General features: G+C 44.2%; 1 protein-coding gene across 5 annotated transcripts in view; it reads left to right on the top strand.

Moving 5' to 3' along the window:
* Window positions 1–23,022, top strand: part of LOC139466668 (DNA damage-regulated autophagy modulator protein 1-like) — a 47,608-nt gene that overhangs the window by 10,575 nt on the left and 14,011 nt on the right. For 2 of the 5 annotated variants that reach the window (XM_071248266.1, XM_071248265.1), the window contains exon 2: window positions 21,855–21,967. In XM_071248266.1, coding sequence (XP_071104367.1) covers window positions 21,855–21,967 — 113 coding nt within the window. Of the gene's footprint in view, window positions 1–8,675; window positions 8,888–12,895; window positions 12,986–21,250; window positions 21,702–21,854; window positions 21,968–23,022 lie in introns of those variants that run through there. The other 3 variants (XM_071248269.1, XM_071248267.1, XM_071248268.1) reach the window with 3 other exon arrangements.

The raw sequence follows: 23,022 nt of genomic DNA, 5'->3' as shown, positions 1-23,022 counted from the left end.
CTCCTAAGTGAAGGCATGTCGGGTGTGTGGGTACGTACATTACAGTTTGTTTATCTCCTAAGTGAAGGCATGTCGGGTGTGTGGGTACGTACATTACAGTTTGCTGTTGCATAATTTTTTAGTTGCTACTTTTTATGTGAGGAGTATATCCCAATTGCAAAATTTCAAATATTTGACACAAACATCCTCACCTAAGCGTAACCTGCAGGTTGCTGAAAACACTGACGGGGCTACCTGCGCCACGGATTAGCTTGGGGTCTCCGATTTGGACAGTGATATTCCAGTGAGCTTTTGATCAGCTGCAGTGTGTCCTCTCCGTGCGTTTCACTCTGTCTACTGGGGTAGCTGGGTATTTTGTTTCTACCTGAACGAGGAATTAAACTTGGCTTCAGTTTTTGAAAACTTTTGACAATGTATAATTGCCTGTCCGTAGCCACTGGTGGCCAGCTGCACTCGTTATCTCACCTCATTACTCCCCTGACTGACCAGCGGTCAGATCACTCTGACCACTCCAGCACTCTTGCTCACCACCTGCACATCCCCAGGCACTTTGGGGAGGGGATGAATGGTGGGTGATGGTGGGGTAGAGGAACAGCTCCTCGGTTGTAAAAGGTTTGAGCGAGGTCCCGGGGCATCTTATATTCCTGGCATTGACCGCATGTGGATTGAATCAAAATGTCCAATAGGATTATAGGATTATGTTTGTCCGTCCGTCCGTCCCTCAAAGGTGACAACTTTTCTCTAAAACTATTTGTGTTACAGAAATAAAATTTTACACACTGATGTTACTGATCATGATCTTAAATGAATTCGAAAATTGGTTAAAATAATTTCTTACAGAGTTATCTCAGAAACTACTGAAGTTACATGAATGAAACTTCGCATGCTTACATAAGAGATACTTGTCAAGGCTTAATTTAAAGACTGGTGCCGTAAATTATTTTTTACAGAGTTCTGGCCCTTGCCCCACGCTTTTCAATTAAGTGCTTAGTGTCTGCAATGGGGACAAGTTTTCTCAGAACTCCTGCAGTTAGACGAATGAAACTTTGCAAGCTTATCTAAGAGATACTTATCAACAGTGAGTTTCTGCCATTACTTATTTTTTCCAGAGAAGGGGACTTTTGTGTATTAATTTCACATTTAATCTGATGTCTTTTCTGATGACCAAAAGTGACCCATATGTGGCTATCTCTTCTTAAGGCTTGATATGTTTTTTTTTTACAGCTTATGTTTATTACTATATGAAGAAAGAAACTCTAATGTGCCCCATGACGGGGATAGTGATAACGCTGTTTTCTTGTTGGAAGAAGGCCTGTGAGTTGTTGACTAGGAAGAGGTTCTGTTCGGGTGCAGCATGACGTTACGTCGCATCAGTTGTTTTGCTGCTATGTGTGGGCTGTGCTGCTTTAACCTCTTTATGGTGTTGCGTGTGGCTTGACCACTACACCCGCAATGACATGGTCAGAATCACTACGACGCCTGTAAAGTAATCTGATTTGTCTGTTTTCACTGTGCTGTGTGAGTGAGATTATGTCAGTGGGACCTGATCGGTTCAGAAATGTGTGGCTTCATTGTTTGAGTCCCACTTTGCCAGATGCGTCCCAGTTATATGTGTAAACTGTAGCTGGAATACAGAGAGCTGATATACTAACCACTTGCATGTAATGCACATCTATCTGAATCTATGACTGACGAGTAGCTCACCCACATGAAGTACTTCTGAAATTGATCGACAGCCCTCTTAGAAAATATGTCCTTTTAGGTTTTTTTCTGCCGTATCACCACAGATGATTACCCCAAGGCTGGTGTATTCCTGTACACTAACAGACAGAACTTAGGTGAACTGGCGTGACAGGGTGCCCACTGACAGGGTGGAGACTGGTCTTTGGTGTCAAGGTACAAGTGCTGGCGACATTTATAGAAATCTCAATTTTGAGGTCTGAAATGGGCATGGAACGTTTGACGTCCTATATCGAGGTATTTTGAGCTTCTTGCAAATGTAGAAACAATTTAAGGAAATTTATTATATGTGACTAGTTTGTCACAAAGGAATATTGAATCGCCAAGTTAATCATTTATTATTAAAGGTATTGGATAACATATGTTTCCAATACTACTTTACTCGTAAAGAAGCGTATCTATATTGTTATAGAATGTACACAGCCTGGGACTATCAACTGTTTGCCGAGTGACATGTGAAATCTGCTGTTAGTCGGGTATTTCAGCTTCACTACGGCGGCATTGGAAACACTCTAGTTTCAGATCCGCCCAGGCTTTCAAGTGATGCTTGCAGCATCCGCAGTCGGGAAGTGAAGGGGTGCAGTTTTAATATTGAATCAGTTTCGTGGAAATGTGTCTGTGGCAGTCCAGGTGTTGACTGAATGGCGGTGGTCGTGGGGTCATCTCGGTCACAAAGCCTGTGTTACGTAGGTCACCAGCAGATTCTGTACAACTAGGTGCTTTTGAAGGGAGGACTTTGACAAACTATTTATATCAGGGACCATGCTATGGGATAGAACTTTCGGTTTTGTGGCGCTTTTTTTCTGGCAGTATCACAGCAGGGATCACCACCCATGTTGTGCTGCTAACCGTCACCACTGGCACAAGCCGATCGACAGGTACAGACACATCAGGATCTGCAACCTGGTGTAACACATGATCTGCAACCTGGCGTAACACATGATCTGCTACCTGGCGTAACACATGGTCTGCTTCCTGGCGTAACACATGATCTGCCTCCAGGCGTATCACATGATCTGCTACCTGGAGTACCTGGCGTATCACATGATCTGCCACGTGACGTAACACATGATCTAAGTACTGCTTGCTGTACCACTTGATCTGCTAAGTGACGTACTTGGCGTATGACTTGATCTGCTACGTGGCGTACGTTACATCACAGCCATCAGACGTCAAGATACCTGACTTGATTGGCCATAAAAAGTAAGAAAGTTATACGATTCAAGACACGTGAAGATTTTAAGGGCCATCAATACGCAGCAAGTGTATTTGGTTTGGGAAAAGTACGGTTGTATCTTGGTGGGTGTCAAGGTTTTATGATTCCTTATCCTTTCTATGTTGCCATGGCTGCAAACGAATTTGAATAAGTTCTCTGCCTACTGAAAAAAACATTATTCGAAAACTCGGGCGACTTTGTCATTTTGAAAATGAACTGCTGATGAACACTACCGGAACACAATGTACAAGAAGATCGTTACAGGTAGAAGCAGGACAGGCTTTTGAAAGACGTTTTTGTAATGTGTTGTCGAGCGCCCTGCTTACTGAAATCTCGGTTCCTGCCGACACCACTGTGATTTACATGACAAACAGTACATGCCAGCTGTTGGGTTATCTGGTAGCAAAAACTTAAAATACACCTTCAGGTTGCAATATGCAATCCTCTTATGTTGATACCAGAGTAAAGTTAATCCACTTCGTGGATTCAGCACTACAGCCGGTGCTGACGACAATGGCCTTCATGAAACTGGGATTGTTGGGGAACACTGAGATACCACGTTGAGTAAACTACAAGGTGATGTACTGCACGCTGGAGCTCCCTGCACGCCATGCACGTGGTCAGACACTGGCGTGAACTTATGGCAGAATAAACTGTTAGTACTTGTGTTTATTGTGAACTGTCCTGTGGTCCGTTGTTCAAACACCGCCTGGTCAGTCTAGCGGGGGTGTGAGATTCATCAGATGAAGCTGTTTTATTAGCTTAGTAATTCTCCACAGTTGCCAGCTGCTTGTACAGGTAGATGTGGTGGAGGTGTAGGTTAGAATCGTCGAACGATCTCGAGCTCATGGCATGATCAACAGAAAATGTCTATAGATTCACCAGATAAGCTGCTGTGCCATCTTGGATTTACAGTACATAGACATATTAATGGGATTTTTTAAACTTGATTAATTCAGACAAACTTATGTTTATTATGAATGGTTACATTATATTTAAATATGCCGGTTATAGTGTATATATTTTATTTTACAGTGTATATAATTTCATTGTGTCTCGTAACCTTGGTACGATTGGATGTGTCTGAAATTATATACTGACTTTACTATATATGCTTGTACATAAAAGATTGCTGTCTCTCTCTGTACTGATGCACGCATAGCCTACACACTGGCCACGTGCTACCATCTCAGGTCTTCCCGCAGCCTTAAACCCAACTCACTCACTCGCTATCTCTGTGCAAGGCGTCACTGGAGGCTAACAGCATCTGTTGCAAGACGTCTCAGACCTGAAGGTACGACGTTTGTCTTGTGGAAGCGCACAGGTGTCACGTACCGATAGAGGGGTGGGGAGGTGGTGGTGGGATGTGGGGTGGTGCCCTAACTCATTGCTTATTACTGATCAGCGTGATATAACAGTGATCTGTGTAGACCCAAGGCCAACACTAATAGCCGTGGCAGTGACAGGGTCGGCCCGCTATAAACCATCGCTTTGATCACATTCATCAAGACCGTGGTTGTCTTGTCGGGGATGGTATCTGGTGACCTTGGCGGCTGTGCCAATATTCCTTTGATCGGATTAATTGCTTCGGCGTTCAACAATGGCTGTAGATAGCGTTGCCGTGTGTGACAACACTGATAGTTGACACAAGGTACAGACAATATGTAGGCCAATAGGTCCCAATAGTCAGTTGTCTTCCAATTACCATACCGTATCAGTTGTCAGACTAAGATTTAACATGCTCTAAGAGTTATCAGACTATCAAATATCAGCCCGTTTACTTATCAGTCAGCATACCGTTTCAATTATCTATCTATTAGCATCTTCTATCAGAGTATCAATAAACATACGGTATCCGTTATCAAACTACCAGCATGCTACTTCATCGTCTGATAAGTCATGGCGGTTGCTAATTGATAGGCTGCCAACTCACAGAGCTTGCTAATTGATAGTGTAAAACAAAAAAAACACACCTTGCAACAATGTAATTTTTTTTGTGGCGTTAGTGATCACCTTCCTGACTGAAGTAAAGTGAAATTGGGTTTAACGTCGCGTCTAAGATTATTGCACTTATATAGCGACGTGCGTGCACGTGTGTGCGTGGCTGCGTGTTTGCTCACTGAGATACCATGCCGCAGTTTAACATGAATACCCCACTCAGACACAGTATACTGACTCCGCGCCAACATGTAACAACAAGTACCATCTTCAACGTCTTTCGGTATGATGCGGCCGGGGATCGAACCCCGGACCCTCCGCTCTCCGGGCGGACGCTCTACCACAATACCACGGAGGCGGTCCCTTCCTGACGGAGTGAATGTGGATTGACGTTTTATCACATCACCCTGACCTATCTGGGACAGACCAGTAGCGAGGTACGATAATACACATTGAGCCAGTCAGGCGACCCACCATTTCACCACCAGGTCCAGTACAAATCGCTTGTTACGATAGTGGCGAAGACCTTGTCTGCCCCGAAAGCATCTCGGGGTTCCAACTGAAACTGCCCAATATAAGTGTATTCCTGAGCTGGAAGTCTCTATTTACTGTTATCTCTCCTGAACACTCGACATCCTCATTAATCACTGTATGTCACGTCCTAAGTTGCAGTGAAAAATAGCAAATAATAGTAATGATATTCAAGGAAAGTTGGTTAAAAAGCCAAGGATCATCTCACTGGATCTCTTTAGTAAATCTAGTGAGTTGAGGTGAGGTGAGGTGAGGTGAGGTGAAATGGGGTTTAACGTCGCATCCAAGATTAGTGCACGCAAATAGCTATAGCTATAGCGTATGCACGTGTGCGTGTGTGTAGCGGCGTTTACAAGTCCGGACTGATGCCGATTTTATAGTGCTTGCCTACCATGTCGCCGTTTAACATGAACACCCCACTCAGACACAGTATACTTACTTCGAGCCGACCAGTCCTTGTTTTAGCAGCTAAATGCCGAATGCCAGGCAGGGTAACAACAAATACCATTTTCTACCGCTCAAACCCCGGACCTTCCGCTCCCCGGGCAGACGCTCCACCACTAGACCAGGGAGGCGGCCAATCTTGTTAGATACATGTACCCCTATACTGGCCCAGTGAGTAACACGTGTTTCTATACTGGCCCTGTGAGTAACACGTGTTTCTATACTGGCCCTGTGAGTTACACGTGTTTCTATACTGGCCCTGTGAGTTACACGTGTTTCTATACTGGCCCTGTGAGTAACACGTGTTTCTATACTGGCCCTGTGAGTTACACGTGTTTCTATACTGGCCCTGTGAGTTACACGTGTTTCTATACTGGCCCTGTGAGTTACACGTGTTTCTATACCGGCCCAGTGAAATACACGTGTTTCTATACCGGCCCTGTGAGGTACACGAGTTTCTATACTGGCCCTGTGAGGTACACGTGTTTCTATACTGGTCCTGTGATATACACGTGTTTCTATACTGGCCCTGTGATATACACGTGTTTCTATACTGGCCCTGTGATATACACGTGTTTCTATACTGGCCCTGTGATATACACGTGGTTCTATACTGGCCCTGTGATATACACGTGTTTCTTTGATGTCCCTGTCATATACACGTGTTTCTATTCTGGCCCTGTGATATACACGAGTTTCTATACTGGCCCTGTGATATACACGTGTTTCTTTGATGTCCCTGTGAGGTACACGTGGTTCTATACTGACCCTGTGATATACACGTGTTTTTATTCTGGCCCTGTGATATACACGTGGTTCTATACTGGCCCTGTGATATACACGTGTTTCTATACTAGCCCTGTGATATACACGTGTTTCTTTGATGTCCCTGTGAGGTACACGTGGTTCTATACTGGCCCTGTGAGGTACACGTGTTTCTTTGATGTCCCTGTGATATACACGTGGTTCTATTCTGGCCCTGTGATATATACGGGTTTCTTTGATGTCCCTGTGAGGTACACGTGGTTCTATACTGGCCCTGTGATATACACGTGGTTCTATACTGGCCCTGTGATATATACGTGGTTCTATACTGGCCCTGTGATATACACGTGGTTCTATACTGGCCCTGTGATATACACGTGGTTCTTTAATGTCCCTGTCAGGTTCACGTGTTTCTCTAATGTCCCTGTGAGGTGCACTGTCTCTGTAATGGCCCTGTGAGACACGAGTACTTTCGGTCTGGGTTTACATGTGAAGAGTGACCATAAGATATATGTTCTTCTATCAAGAATGGTGGCTATGTGTGTTCCATGATCATGCCTGGTTCCATGGTTGTGTTCCAGGATGTGTGTTAAAGTGTATCAACACTGCATGTCAAACCGAGGTCTGTACTGAGATGACCCTTGTCACGGGGAATCTGATAAGTATTAATGTTGAATCCCTCCTAGCATGATGGACTACGCTTTAGAAGGAGTTAGTGTCTGGAGGCCGTGATGTCGGGATAAGACGGGTCTCCTCAATTTGGTTCTCATCTTGATGTGTCTGGAGGAATGCAAGTTATTCATGGCGGTGAGACGCCGAGTTGCCCCGGCTTGATACCCCTCCACCGAAACCGGGATCAGATAACAGCGTGTGTGTCAGTGCGTGCGTCCGTGCGTGCGTGCGTGCCTTATTCTTACTCATCACGACGGACCGTACGCCAGCAATGTGAGAATTCATTCTTGATGACCTGCATTGTGTTACACCAAGTGATATCTTGTTTTTCACCGCTATGAATGTCGAAGATGGGTAGGCATATAGAGCGAAGTTTAATAACACTCTTATTTCAGCTGCATGATTAAAATATGATATAAAATGATCATATATCATGTACAGAACATGCGTCTATTAAACATATTTGATAAGACACATGCCAAATGTTTAACAAAATGTGAATTGTTAAAATGTTTTTTTTTGTCATACATTTTTTGTTTTTAAAGTCAAATTTAAGATCTTCATAAAAATAACATTCAGTAAAAAAATGTAGCTCAGTTTCATCATTATCACAAATCAGCAGGTGTGGGGAGTACTGTACCGCCAGGTTCTATGTGCACTGGGAGGGATCCGCAGCGAAATCGGGTTTAAGTTTTCCTCTTTTGTCGGAATACACTGGTCCATATATAAGTTTCTACTTGCAAATCTTTTTGTCTGTATGTCCTTGGTTTATTTCCATTTTCTTTGTTTTTATCATTCCATAATGTTCTGAACCAAGTTTCTTCTTCTTTTCCTCGAAGTTCTTTTCGCATTTAAGATATCACTCTGTCGACTGAAGCAGGTTTCAAGAAGGGTCTGAGATGTCCGTTTTATTGCAGGTATTCTCCACTCTACTGGCAAAAGATTTTTTACCTTTCAAACAGCACTGTGGATAACCTATTTTCACGCGTTCGATTTATTTTTTTATAAAAGGGCGAATAGTTATGTCTTTGCTTCGTCCAATAGTATATCTAACCCATTTCAAATGGCAATGTTTGATGTGTCTAGCTGTACACCAAGGAAGAAGCGACATGCTCAGTTTGGAATCTTATTTATTGACGTTAAGAGTGGATTCCCCATAGCGGTGCAGCATACATAGGATCGCCTCCACTGTAGTCTCATAAAGCTTAGTGAAGACGTCACAAGCTATATCTCAACACTGGTGCTACTGAGTGACAAGGACGGGCGGAGATCTACTCTCACTTGTAGCGACTTCTCTAATTGTGCACTTCATATCTGAATGTTCCTCGAACCAGAGTCCTAGGTATTTATATGATCTTCTGTGTTCCAGCTGGGTATCCCCACATACAAAGTTGAGATCTGAGATGCAGATGGGTGCATTCTTACACCTAAAATGTACAATCTTGGATGTGTCCTGGTTCATATGAAGTCTCCATTTTCGGCAGCAACTATTCAGGATATCTGTCATGTCTCAATACTCACGAACTCATGATCAAAGCGTTCAGGAAGCAGAAAATCTGAGGCATGGAGCTAATTGAGTGAGTGAGTATGGTTTTACGCCGCTTTTAGCATTTTCCAACAATTTCACGGCGGGGACACCTGACATGGGAATCGAACCCGGGTCTCCGGTGTGACGAACGAACGCATTAACCACCAGGCTACCCGACCGCCCCTGAAGCTGATTGACCAAGGGATATCTGCCTAACATGTATAACATGATAGCGTCATAGTTTGTTTGTTTGTTTTGTTTGCACGATTCAATATTGCAGCTATATGACAGCGGTCTGTAAATAATCGAGTCTGGACCACACAATCTAGTGGTTGACATCATGAGCATCGCCCCACACAACTGGGATACGATGACATGCATCAACCAAGTCAGCGAGCCCGACCACCCGATCCCGTTAGTCATGCCTCATACCAAAGCATAGTCGCCTATAACGGCAAACATGGGTTGCTGAAGACCAGTTATAACCTGGATCAGCACGGGTCTGATTACGTCAAATACTTTATACCACCTAGACGAAATATAATGTCAAAATGTTGTATGGCGGCGAATTGGGTTTGACATCCAACACCTTGATGTTACCAAAGTCGAGGTTACAGAGGAGAGATTTCACTCTCCCAACAGAAAGTATGTATGTGCGCATATACAGTTGCATTGAACTGTTGATAAGAATCTTGATATATTTCATTTCGGGACTGTAAATAACATCTATCGTGAAGCTGTGTATCTAAAAAGACTGCGTGAAATGAGACCCTATCTCCTGTACCCATGTCAGTGTTATCGTGGGGCCTGCTGAACTGCATTCACAGAATTGGTTGCGGGTAATGGAAGTCGATAGACGATCTGTATGCAGTTTACGAAGCACCGTAAAATCTCAGCACATATGTCTAGAAGATGGAGATGGTATCAAAACCGGTCCAGATATCTCTGTTGAAAAGATACGAGTGCCGCTTGACCCCTAGACTAGTTAGTAATTTATAAGACCTATCTGAATCTTGAGCAAGCGTGAGAACTGGTGATCAATCAGAGCCCGGATATTTTTTAAAACGACAGACAGACTGATAGTATATTTTAGTCTCACCTTTGTGCAGTGATATAATAAACAGGTTAAAACAGGCACACACACGCATTATTATAAACATTAAATGCGGTCGGAATCCCAAATCTGGGGTACAGTTCTGAAACCAGGCGACGTCGTAAATGGCATGTCTGGCACTTCAAGTGCTACTAAGAGGAACGCGTACGTGGCAACACGTGCAGAATATCTGAGTGCTTGGAGATTTCTGACCACACACAATCCAATATGTCTGCCCTCATCCCAGTCATCGACATACTCCCCTTCACCACACACACACACACACACACACACACACACCGACACACACACACACACACACCTTCTTCACATGCGAGTAGTAATATCGGTTTGAAATAGGTACGTATAAAATTCACCAACATAAGACACAAGCTATTAATCTCCACCATTAATAGATCAATGCCCGACGGTGAGATAGCAGATGATAGAGGGTTTGGGCAACCATGAATCACAATTGTTCTCGTTGACATCAGGAAGCTAAATGCCTGTACACAAGTACACAACCTCGTCTTCTAAACTGTTACGTGAAGATAGGAAACGTGTACGTTTTCCTATCAACTAGTCACCAGTCGAACAGGGGCATTCCCAGATCTAAAGTCAGCTGAAACCTTTTTGTAGCGTTTAGGCATTGTCATGATTACAATTTTTTCAGCACCAAAACTGGATTTAAACAAGCGACACAAGCGAAGCTTACCAGCAGTGTTTACATCCTGGTTTGTCCAAGCTTCACCAAGTGACCTGTGATATAACTCTAGTACTCCCCAACAACATCATGAGAAACGGAGTAACGGACACTTACATTCAACCATATTTTGTTCAACGAAAACAGAATGTATCCTATAGTTCCACTTCTCGCAGCTCCAAGATTTAATCTTTTCTGATCATACAAATACCCGTCTATTTAGACAGCCAATGGCCATACTCCCCAGTCTTCGCCTCTGAGATTATACTGACTTCCTCAGTAAAACAAGCATTCGGCGTGTCCTTGAAAACTCCTTAAACGAATGGCTGCGCCTGGACTGACATTTAGTCCCATATATAAAGTTATCTTAAAGTTATCTTTAAACATAAATATCTACAAATTAAAATAAAATATCCAAATGGAGCCCAGAACAATCTTCATTTTCCTAGAGCTGAGAGGGAGCACGGGTGGCCCAGTCGTCTAAGGCGCCGCGATTTGCTGTGCAGAGTTGCGTCCCATGGGCACCTATGGAACCTATGATTGTGGGTTTGAATCCCGGTTCGCCCCGATTATGTTTCTAAGTTTATCATCACCATACCCGTGCTCGTGGGTGTCATCGAAGTGGTAAACGTCTGAGGCCTGCATCACTTCGGGCTTTCCTCCCACATTAAGCTGACACGCCGTGAAATAACTGGAATACCGTTGAAAGTGGCGTTAAACCCAACTCACTCACTCACCCCAAGAGTTGTGGCAATCGAGACTTGCCATATCATTCTATATTTCGACTCCATTTTCATATTTTCTCTAGGGTCTGGAAGACAGACTAATGTGCGCTGTAAGTGGCAACTGGTGAAATAACTGAATTATGCATTTCATTTCGGACAATAATCTCTGTTGGATGGAGGCTGTCACAGATCTGGTTGAAAAAGACAAGTCCTCCTGTTGTAAACAGACCTGTCGTCCTCCTGTTGTAAACAGACCTGTCGTCCTCCTGTTGTAAACAGACCTGTTATCCTCCTGTTGTAAACAGACCTGTCGTCCTCCTGTTGTAAACAGACCTGTCGTCCTCCTTTTGTAAACAGACCTGTCGTCCTCCTGTTGTAAACAGACCTGTTATCCCCCTGTTGTAAACAGACCTGTCGTCCCCCTGTTGTAAACAGACCTGTCGTCCTCCTGTTGTAAACAGACCTGTTATCCTTCTTTTGTAAATAGACCTGTTATCCTTCTGTTGTAAACATACCTGCTGTCCTCTTGTTGTAAACAGACCTGTTGACCTTCTTTTGTAAACAGACCTGTCGTCCGTGAGCCTTGAAGGGACCTGAGTATCAATCTCAAGTTTAACGTCGATCATGTTCTCTTTAGGCTTGAAATAAGCGATATTGTTCGTGAGCATAGGACTGCTTGCTGGGTTTAACAGCTCCAAAGTGGGGAAATGAACACGGGTATTTGGCGTGACAAGGGAATGCGTTAACCATTACCCCATGTACCATCTCACTGAACCTACTTTGGGTATAACAGTCTCGGTCAAAAAAATGTGATTGTTGCCCTATGTGATTAGGGCATCCATCAATCGAAATATTGACATACATCACACAATTTGAGAGCTAGAAAACAAACGAACTCATGCTTGAGGAACAAAAGGTTGCTAAGACTGCACGATGGCAGGAGCTAACTCCTTCCTTTGACAATTTTAATACCACGTTTGTTGATATGGGCACATTTCCATCCCAAATAATGCATTAATTGATGGCGTGGTGTGCATTAGGAAGGTTGTTGATGTTGTCAGTTAAGCGTTGTCATTAGTGGCTAATTCGAATGCTTTAATGTTTACCAGAGGAGTTCATCTTATTTCTCTCACAAAGAACGCTAATTGTTCAACAAAATCGTGAATATATTGATATGGTTTCCGTGTCTGGCCGTGATAAGAATGAACAATGCTAATAGTACCGGCAATTAAATTCGGAGCCTCGAGTATTACGCTTTCCTGTTTCACCCCCCACAGCAACAGCGAGCAGCGACATCCGGGTCCGTCGTCTGCATGGAAACAGCAGAGAAGTGCACGTGCTGGATACACCCCCGAATGTATTTAGGTCTGTGTCGTTTAAGATCCGGCTTCCTGGCCTAAATAGCGTCGTAGAAAAATATCTGTAACTGCAGCCTTGAAGCCAGGTCCGTTCAGAAACTTGCCACATGTGGCTTCCATTCACCCTGGAGGACTTGTTCACTTCAATCTCTTACATCTGTAATGTAAACATTTACAGCCGGCAGCCATTCCGGGAAGGTTGTCATTCAGTTTTAAGTTGTAAAAAGTTGCCTCTGAATGAAGTTAAATAGGTACACATGGAAGGGGTTTGGGTAAGTGATTTGTATGTGGTGAGTGTGTGTCTGTATAGTGTTTTGTATGTGGTGAGTGTGTGTCTGTATAGTGTTTTGTATGTGGTGAGTGTGTGTCTGTATAGTGATTTGTATGTGGTGAGTGTGTGTCTGGCTGGTGTTTTGTATGTGATGAGTGTGTGTCTGTATAGTGTTTTGTATGTGGTGAGTGTGTGTCTGGCTGGTGTTTTGTATGTGATGAGTGTGTGTCTGTATAGTGATTTGTATGTGGTGAGTGTGTGTCTGGCTGGTGTTTTGTATGTGATGAGTGTGTGTCTGTATAGTGATTTGTATGTGGTGAGTGTGTGTCTGGCTGGTGTTTTGTATGTGGTGAGTGTGTGTCTGTATAGTGATTTGTATGTGGTGAGTGTGTGTCTGTATAGTGATTTGTATGTGGTGAGTGTGTGTCTGTATAGTGATTTAATTTTGTATGTGGTGAGTGTGTGTCTGTATAGTGTTCTGTATGTGGTGAGTGTGTGTCTGGCTGGTGTTTTGTATGTGGTGAATGTGTGTCTGTATAGTGATTTGTATGTGGTGAGTGTGTGTCTGTATAGTGATTTGTATGTGGTGAGTGTGTGTCTGTATAGTGATTTGTATGTGGTGAGTGTGTGTCTGTATAGTGATTAAATTTTGTATGTGGTGAGTGTGTGTCTGTATGCTACACGTGTGCCTGTGGTGTCAGTAATGCGCGTGTGTCTGTGATATGTGTCGATGCTGCACGTGTGCCTGTGCTGCACGTATGTCAAGAGAGAACTTCACTGGTACACGTGTGTCTGTGATGAGTGTCAGTGCTACACGTGTCTCCATGGTATGTGTCGGTGATGCACGTGTGCCTGTGATGAACGTATGTCAAGGGAGAGCTTCAGTGGTACACACATGTCTGTGGCGTGTGACAGTGATGCGCGTGTGTCTGTGGTAAGTTTCTGTGATGCATGTATGTCAAGGGAGAGCTTAACTGGTACACGTGTGTGGAGGGTATGTGTCTGTGATACACGTGTGTCTGTGGTGTGTGTCCGTGATACACGTGTGTCTGTGGTGAGTGTCAGTGATGCACGTGTGTCTGTGATGCACGCAAGGGAGAGTTTCTGTGGTTCACGTGTGGCTGTGGTATGTGACGGTGATGCACATGTGTCTGTGGTGAGTTTCAGTGATGCACGAGTTTCTGTGATGCACGTATGTCAATTGAATGCTTCAGTGGTACACATGTGTCTGTGGTATGTGACAGTGATGCGCGTGTGTCTGCGGTGAGTGTCAGTGATGCACGCGTGTCTGTGATGCACGTATGTCAAGGGAGAGCTTCTGTGGTACACGTGTGTCTGTGTCATGTGTCAGTGATGCACGTGTGGCAGCGGTGAGTGTCAGTGATGCACGTGTGTCTGCGGTGAGTGTCAGTGATGCACGTATGTCAAGGGAGAGCTTCTGTGGTTCACGTGTGTCTGTGGTATGTGTCGGTGATGCACGTGTGTCAAGGGAGAGCCATAGTGGTTCACGTGTGTCTGTGATGTACGTATGTCAAAGGAGAGTTTAAGTGGTACACGTGTGTCTGTGGTGTGTGATAATGATGTGCGTGTGTCTGTGATGAGTATCAGCGATGCGCGTGTGTCTGTGGTATGTGTCGGTGGATACATGTGTCTGTGGTGTGTGTCACTGATGTATACGTTTTAGATACAATGCAATGATTTTTAATGCTTATACTAACAAATCTTCGTTTGCTGCTCGCATCATGTTCAGATAAAGTAGTTACATCAAGACGCTGACAGATAGCGCTGGGGCACAGATATAAATATTTGTATTTGAATAGCAGTTGGTAAAGCTGAACCGAACGACAGGTTGGCATTCTATTATGCTAAACACCTTGACTTTCTCTCAGCCTATAATCAACCAGTGTGTATGTCCGACAGAACGACATGCGCAGCGCAGGCTTGAGCCGACCTATCTTCCACCCTTGTTATAGATGATAATGAGACTTTGTTTTGACTAATCGCGACAGTGGCCTTTGGCGCGAAAAGCTGCATGATTAGATAGGGGCAACAACAAATTACGGAGGTATTCCAAAGGGTTCTCCTGTCTTCCAACAAACCCCGAGTTTCCCAAATACCTGCCATTGATAAAGTTGTAACGCGGGCTTCAGTCTGTCCCGTTACGGCATTCATGGAGATGTATATAGAAATATACGGTTTGTTCAAACCCTAGTGAGGATGTGAAGTTTAGATGCTTATTGTACCCTAGACTTCTACAAGTCTCTAAGGCAATACTTATTATTTGAAATCATTATTTCTAGATTATATAAACAATAAATAATATAAAAGACTGGTGTCCTTAGACTGTCTGCTTATTACTTGCCTATTATAAAGATAACATTACATTACTGCATTATCCACACCTCTTCTGAAACTACAGCTCCTATGGAGCTGAAATTTTGTATGACACATCACAGCTTTGATGTCTCCAACATGTACTCAAAACATGGCGACCATATTGAAAATGTTATTTTGGGCCCTTTTGATTTTTATCAAATTTGACCGCCTCCGTGGTCAAGTGGTAGAACGTCCGCCCGGAGAGCGGAAGGTTCGGGATTCGATTCCGGGCCGCGTCATGCCGAAAGACGTTAGAAGATGGTACTTGTCTGGCGCTCGGCATGAAGGGGCTAAATCATAGACTGGTCGGCTCGGAGTCAGTATACTGTGTTTGAGTGGGTTTTTTATGTTAAGCTTTCGAATCTCCTCTGAAACTATGGAGCTACACTTGTGTGAATGATCTCCTCTATTGTGTCTCACATTTGAACATTTGCTCACATGACTCCGATCGGACTTAGTCATGGCCATCACGGCAGTCATATTTAAATGTCACTTTGGGCTATTATCATTATGAAACGTCAGAGACAGAGACCTGTTGACAAAATATAGAGTGAGACACATATATAGGTCTGGACGTACTTAGGGGTGGCGTCTAGCCGAAGACCCGGGTTCGATTCCCCACATGAGTACAATGTGCGAAGCACATTTCCCGGTGTACCCGATGTATTGTATATTGTATATACTCACTCACATAGGGGTGGGGCCCATGGAGACGTGTTGACGTTCTAAGTAGTGAAACACAAAGAGACGTGTTGACGTACTGAGGAGTGAGACACATGGCAACGTTGACGCACTAACAGGTGTGGGGCACATAGACACGTGTCGACGTTCTGAGGAGTGAGACACAATATACGTGTTGTCGTACGTAGGCGTGAGACACAATATACACGTTGACGTACGGAGGAGTGAGACACAATATGCGTGTTGTCGTACGGAGGCTTGAGACACAATATACGTGTTGACGTACGGAGGAGTGAGACACAATATGCGTGTTGACGTACGGAGGAGTGAGACACAATATACGTGTTGACGTACGGAGGAGATAGACACAATATGCGTGTTGACGTACGGAGGATTGAGACACACTATGCGTGTTGTCGTACGGAGGAGTGAGACACAATATGCGTGTTGACGTACGGAGGATTGAGACACACTATGCGTGTCATCGTACGGAGGAGTGAGACACAATATGCGTGTTGACGTACGGAGGAGTGAGACACACTATGCGTGTTGTCGTGCGGAGAAGTGAGTCACAATATACGTGTTGACGTACGGAGGAGTGAGACACAATATACGTGTTGACGTACGGAGGATTGTGTCACACTATGCGTGTTGTCGTACGGAGGAGTGAGACACACTATGCGTGTTGTCGTACGGAGGAGTGAGACACAATATGCGTGTTGACGTACGGAGGATTGAGACACACTATGCGTGTTTTCGTACGGAGGAGTGAGACACAATATACGTGTTGACGTACGGAGGAGTGAGACACACTATGCGTGTTGTCGTACGGAGGAGTGAGACACAATATACGTGTTGACGTACGAAGGAGTGAGACACAATATGCGTGCTGACGTACGGAGGATTGAGACACACTATGCGTGTTGTCGTACGGAGGAGTGAGACACAATATGCGTGTTGACGTACGGAGGAGTGAGACACAATATACGTGTTTATCATATAATGGGTAGGTTTCTCAACAGGATAAAGCCAACGGATAAAAACGATATCCGTTAGGGTCATATGCGGATAGAGATGCAAATATCAAAGGTCAAGTAGGGACTACTTTCACTGTTTATAAACAAACATGGCGTCGGCCTCGTCACTCGGCGATCGAGTCAGATTTAACCATCGGGAATCTGGATAAACTACAGAGATAATTGCTTTCATTATCAAAAGAACAGTCTAATATACTGAAAATCAGTGTCTAACTGTGACATTGCTAAGGCATTTTATAAGTTTTGGCAACTCTGGAGACATGAATTTCTACACAATTTGCGAGGGCACGAGGCCTAGCCAAACGGGATCAGTAGCCATATCTGTGCTAGTAGACCTCTGCGGCTTGATCCTTTCTCCACAAATTAAAATAGTTGGATTTGGCCGAAATATGTTTGAATTGTTACCTTGTTTCGCTTTGTCGCTGTGTGTACATCTGACTACACTTCTTAACGTTATGACAGGACAGACCGACTGTCAACAACGTCTGACCATGGCCGTGACGTCTCATAGACTAGGGTTAGAGTAGCTTCCCCTTGATAAAGGGCAGTTTCTCTCGCAGACAGACCGATCGATTGCCGCGAAAGGCAATTAAAAACAATTGTTGTTTCGCGAATATGTTGCTTCGTCACTGTATAAGAAACATATTTCAGTTGGAACTATATTGGCTACTATCACTGTCCGACTGACACATCACTTACCCTGTGTCGTAATAACTATTAATGCGCGCATTCCAGGAAAACTCGCAATGTTTCGGTAATGTTTTTGAGAGAGGGAAAGCGATTTTGAAGCACAGAATTAAAGAATGACATTATATGATAAAGAGGTTATCACGCTTGTGTGTTTGGGGATGGTAAATATCCTGAATTAGGAATAAACACTATCCCAAAACACACGCGCGTGATAACCTCTATTGACGGACTGAGTTGTGAGTCACATAGAGACGTGTTGACGTACTGAGTGATAAGACACAGAGACGTGTTGACGTACTGACGTACTGAGGAGTGAGACACATAGAGACGTGTTGACGTTCTAAGGCGCGAGACACATAGAAACGTGTTGACGTACTGAGGAGTGAGACACGTAGAGACGTGTTGACTCATGCGTGATAAGACACATAGAGACGTGTTGACGTACTGACGTACTGAGGAGTGAGACACATAGAGACGTGTTTACGTACTGAGTGATAAGACACATAGAGATGTGTTGATGTACTGAGGAGTGAGACACATAGAGACGTGTTTACGTACTGAGGAGTGAGACACATAGAGATGTGTTGATGTACTGAGGAGTGAGAAACATAGAGATTTGTTGACGTACTGAGTGATAAGACACATAGAGACGTGTTGACGTACTGAGGAGTGAGACACATAGAGACGTGTTGACGTACTGAGGCGTGAGACACATAGAGATATGTTGACGTATTGAGGAGTGAGACACATAGAGATTTGTTGACGTACTGATTGATAAGACACATAGAGACGTGTTGACGTACTAAGGCGTGATACACATAGAGACGTGTTGACGTACTGAGTGATAAGACACATAGAGATGTGTTGACGTACTGAGTGATAAGACACATAGAGACGTGTTGACGTACTGAGGAGTGAGACACATAGAGACGTGTTGACGTACTGAGAAGTGAGACACATAGAGACGTGTTGACGTACTGAGGAGTGAGACACATAGAGATGTGTTGATGTACTGGGGAGTGAGACACATCGAGACGTGTTGACGTACTAAGGCGTGAGACACATAGAGACGTGTTGACGTACTGAGTGATAAGACACAGAGACGTGTTGATGTACTGACGTACTGAGGAGTGAGACACATAGATACGTGGTGACGTACTGAGGCGTGAGACACATAGAGACGTGTTTACGTACTGAGTGATAAGACACATAGAGATGTGTTTACGTACTGAGGAGTGAGACACATAGAGACGTGTTGACGTACTGAGGAGTGAGACACATAGAGATGTGTTGACGTACTGAGGCGTGAGACGCATAGTGACGTGTTTACGTACTGAGTGATAAGACACATATAGATGTGTTGATGTCCTGAGGAGTGAGAAACATAGACACGTGGTGACGTACTGAGGCGTGAAACACATAGAGACGTGTTTACGTACTGAGTGATAAGACATAGAGATGTGTTTACGTACTGAGTGATAAGACACATAGAGATATGTTGACGTTCTGAGGAGTGAGACACATAGAGACGTGTCGACGTACTAAGGCGTGAGACACATGGAGACGTGTTGATGTACTGAGGAGTAAGGCACATAGAGATGTGTTGATGTACTGACGTACTGAGGAGTGAGACACATAGAGACGTGTTGACGTTCTAAGGCGTGAGACACATAGAGACGTGTTGACGTACTGAGGAGTGAGACACATAGAGACGTGTTGACGTACTGCGTGAAAAGACACATAGAGACTTGTTTACGTACTGAGTGATAAGACACATAGAGATGTGTTGATGTACTGAGGAGTGAGACACATATAGATGTGTTGACGTACTGAGGAGTGAGACACATAGAGACGTGTTGACGTACTGAGGAGAGAGGCACATAGAGACGTGTTGACGTACTGAGGAGTGAGTCAAATAGAGACGTGTTGATGTACTGAGGAGTGAGACACATAGAGACGTGTTGACGTACTGAGTGATAAGACCCATAGAGACATGTTGACGTACTGAGGAGTGGGGCACATAGAGACGTCTACATTCAGTTTCTAATCGGCGAATGATGAGACGCACCTTAATGTGTCAATGTAACTACATAAATGCCTTAATGCATGCTACATTTGCAGCCTCCAGCACTCGTTCTCTGCTTGTATAAAACACCAGTGGGAATCTGCTGCTCGTGTAAATATTTATCTGACAGCTGTTTTTTTATCATTTGGATCTTTCACTTCTTTAACCAAACTCATTTCGCAGCTAAGGAGATTATAGGAAATTTACGTACAATTGTTTACAGCATCCCCCTCTTCTACTGATAGCGCTGACGAGAAAGCAGAGTGATGCTTTTCTTTGCAGATTCGAATATTCCACATACACCGGACAAAAATATGCGAATTAACTACTGTTAGTCACAATACGCTACCGACTCCAGGTCTCTATTGGTGAATAGTTAGGGTTGACCGGCCGCAACACCATGACACACAATTGTCTTGGAAGAGTTACCTGAACAGAGGTGTTCGGAGATAGACAGGAGAGTCATGTGATGTGAGGTGGTGAGGTGAAATGGGGTTTAACGTCGCTGTCAAGATTATTGCACAAATATCGTGTCGTACATGCGCGCGTGTGCGTGCGTGCGTGTGTGTGTGTGCTTGTACTAGTCCGGGCTGATGCCGATTTATGGTGCTTGCCCACTGACATACCATGCCGCAGTTTAACCTGAATACGCCACTCAGTATGCTGACTCCGAGCCGACCAGTCCTTGTTTTAGCCCCTTCATGCCGGGTAACAACAAGTACCATCTTCAACGTTTGTCGTTATGACGCAGCAGGGGATCGAACCCCGGACCTTCCGCTCTCCGGGCGGACGCTCTACCACTAGACCACGAAGGCGGTCGGAGAGGCACGTTTATAGAAAGACGGGAGCGTCATATACAGTGATTGAACCTTTTTCGTCCAAGACTGAAGCGTGTTCGTCATAGATCGAAGTGTGTTCATCCTGGCTTGAAGTGTGTTCCTCCTAGATTTAAGCGTGTTCGTCCTACATTGAAGTGTGTTCATCCAAGAATGACGCGTGTACATTCTGGTTTGAATTGTGTTCGTTCTAGATTGAAGTGTGTTCGTCCAAGATTAAGGCGTGCTCGTCCTACTTCACAGAGTGCGTGTACATGCTTAATGAGGAATATATGAAAGCCAAGAAGCTGCCCCAGCTTTTGGGATGTTGGAACTTATGTACAGTGACTTGATGAGAGCAGTGGAACGAGATGTTGCCGCAAGTGTACTAAACCCTCCCTGTGTAGATAAACCCGAGTCCGGGTTCAGCCCCGCGTCATCCACTCTCAGCTCAATGCACAGGGAGCAACACAGAACGGCCTTAAAAAATCAAATTACTCACCATGCAAATGAGAATTGCACATGAGAATTTGGTGTTAAAGAATGTTCCCTATATTATATTTTGTTACACATTCGTATTTCCTTCGAGGTGTGGTAGGCTCTGTTAAGAGAGTTATCTATAAGAATTCTATTTCATATTGATACCATTTAAATTCAATCATAACTCCTGGTAAAAGTAAACATTAAAGAGTGCAAGCACCAGGCAATGAAATCAAAGAACAATTACAACACAGGGATTATGTTAATTTATTTTAGACAACGCACGCTGGCCTGAACGCCGACAACAGGCGATCTCCCGTACCCCGCAGCTTTGGGAGGCAGGGGGGCACACGGTAGTAGGAGGGGAGTCAGTTTCAGGGCTGCGAGAGAGGTGATAGGGTGTCATGAGTAGACTGAGCCGATGCTACAGAACTTGAGATGAAGGGGCTGGATACACACTGACTGCGATCCTAGGAACCTGCGTGTGTCACCCCTCTTCTCACTGCTGATGTAGACGTGCACATCTTGGATGATGTTCCTGTCAGTGTTGTAGATAGATACCTCAGTAGACAGGTGAGTTGACGATGTGTTTGTGCAGACGGCAGTGTACAGTGCCCAGTCGGCAGATGTGAAGTGCGTCTGTGGTCGTTGAGCACTGCGTGGTCAATGAGCAGAGGACAGACACAGTTGATGAAGATGTTGTAATCTGTGATGTTCATGTTCCAGGAGGACCAGCCAGGACAGGAGGACATGGCGTTCTGTATGATGCTGATGAGGAAGAAGGTCCATTTTTTCCCTGTTTTCACCTGGATCTTCATCATCGTTTCCTTCTTCATATGGTCAGTATTACGTCACGTGAGGTTCACGTCCCCGTCAGCTGCACTATAAAGTCTATATATATCGTTTCCTTCTACATATGGTCAGTATTACGTCACGTGAGGTTCCCGTCCCCGTCAGCTGCACTATACAGTCTATATATATCGTTTACGAAAGATGTAGGCAAATATCTTAAATTGGCACACATATCGTGAATATTGGGTTAATATAATGCCCCTCTAGCATGTCGGACAAGGACACAAGTACGAACTGTGGGACTATGAAGAATCTGGTAGTGAACCGGCTTAACGTGAACATAGTACATGGGAGTTCAGTGCTGGGGAAATTAGACGTTTCTGACCTCTCGTTACACCAGACACAAGGTATATCTGTAAAGGGGAGATAGCCTTACCTAGGTAGTAAGTAAAGTTACCTTAACCCAAATGAGCTTACACCATATGCACATCGTTCATGTTTCATTACCGGAAGCGCTCGACCGGTGTGCCGAAACATTGCATAGATAACACAAATGCAGACTAAAGTGATAGGCAATAAATATATGTATATATTAAGTCATTTCATAATGCTTGGTCGTGTTCTTCCTCTTTGTAAACTTTCACCTTCATTGAACAAGTGCACCTGTTGACGTATCTACAGCTCCGTGTTTCTCGCCCAATGAAGCTGAAACTTTAACATGTTTGCAGATTAGCGCCACGTGATGGCGGTCGGGTTATGCGTAGGCCAAATGTTAAAACTATCACTTATGACAATTACAAGTTATTGTTTCTGTCTCTTGTCTGTATTGATCATTGGGTCATTGACCACATATTGATGAACGACTGCTGGTCAAACAGTTTCGACATTATTAATTCTTAGGAATAATGAAGAAGATAATGAAGGCATCACGCTGACGGATGTGCTTGTCTTTATTCTATCATTGTACCTAGGTTCCCTGTCAATCTACAATGCCATTATTACTTTCAACGATCTAGTGAGAAATCTCACTTGAAGTTTTCTTTGCTATGTATGGGTGGGATTTCTTCACCAATCGTGCTTACACAGAAAACATGAAAGCCTG

The sequence above is a fragment of the Haliotis cracherodii genome, unplaced genomic scaffold (genome assembly GCF_022045235.1).
Source record: "Haliotis cracherodii isolate W230 unplaced genomic scaffold, xgHalCrac1.p SCAF_19, whole genome shotgun sequence".
In the NCBI taxonomy this organism is placed as follows: domain Eukaryota; kingdom Metazoa; phylum Mollusca; class Gastropoda; order Lepetellida; family Haliotidae; genus Haliotis; species Haliotis cracherodii.
The sequence above is the reverse complement of the archived record's forward strand: the minus strand, read 5'-3'. Positions and strand labels throughout refer to the sequence as shown.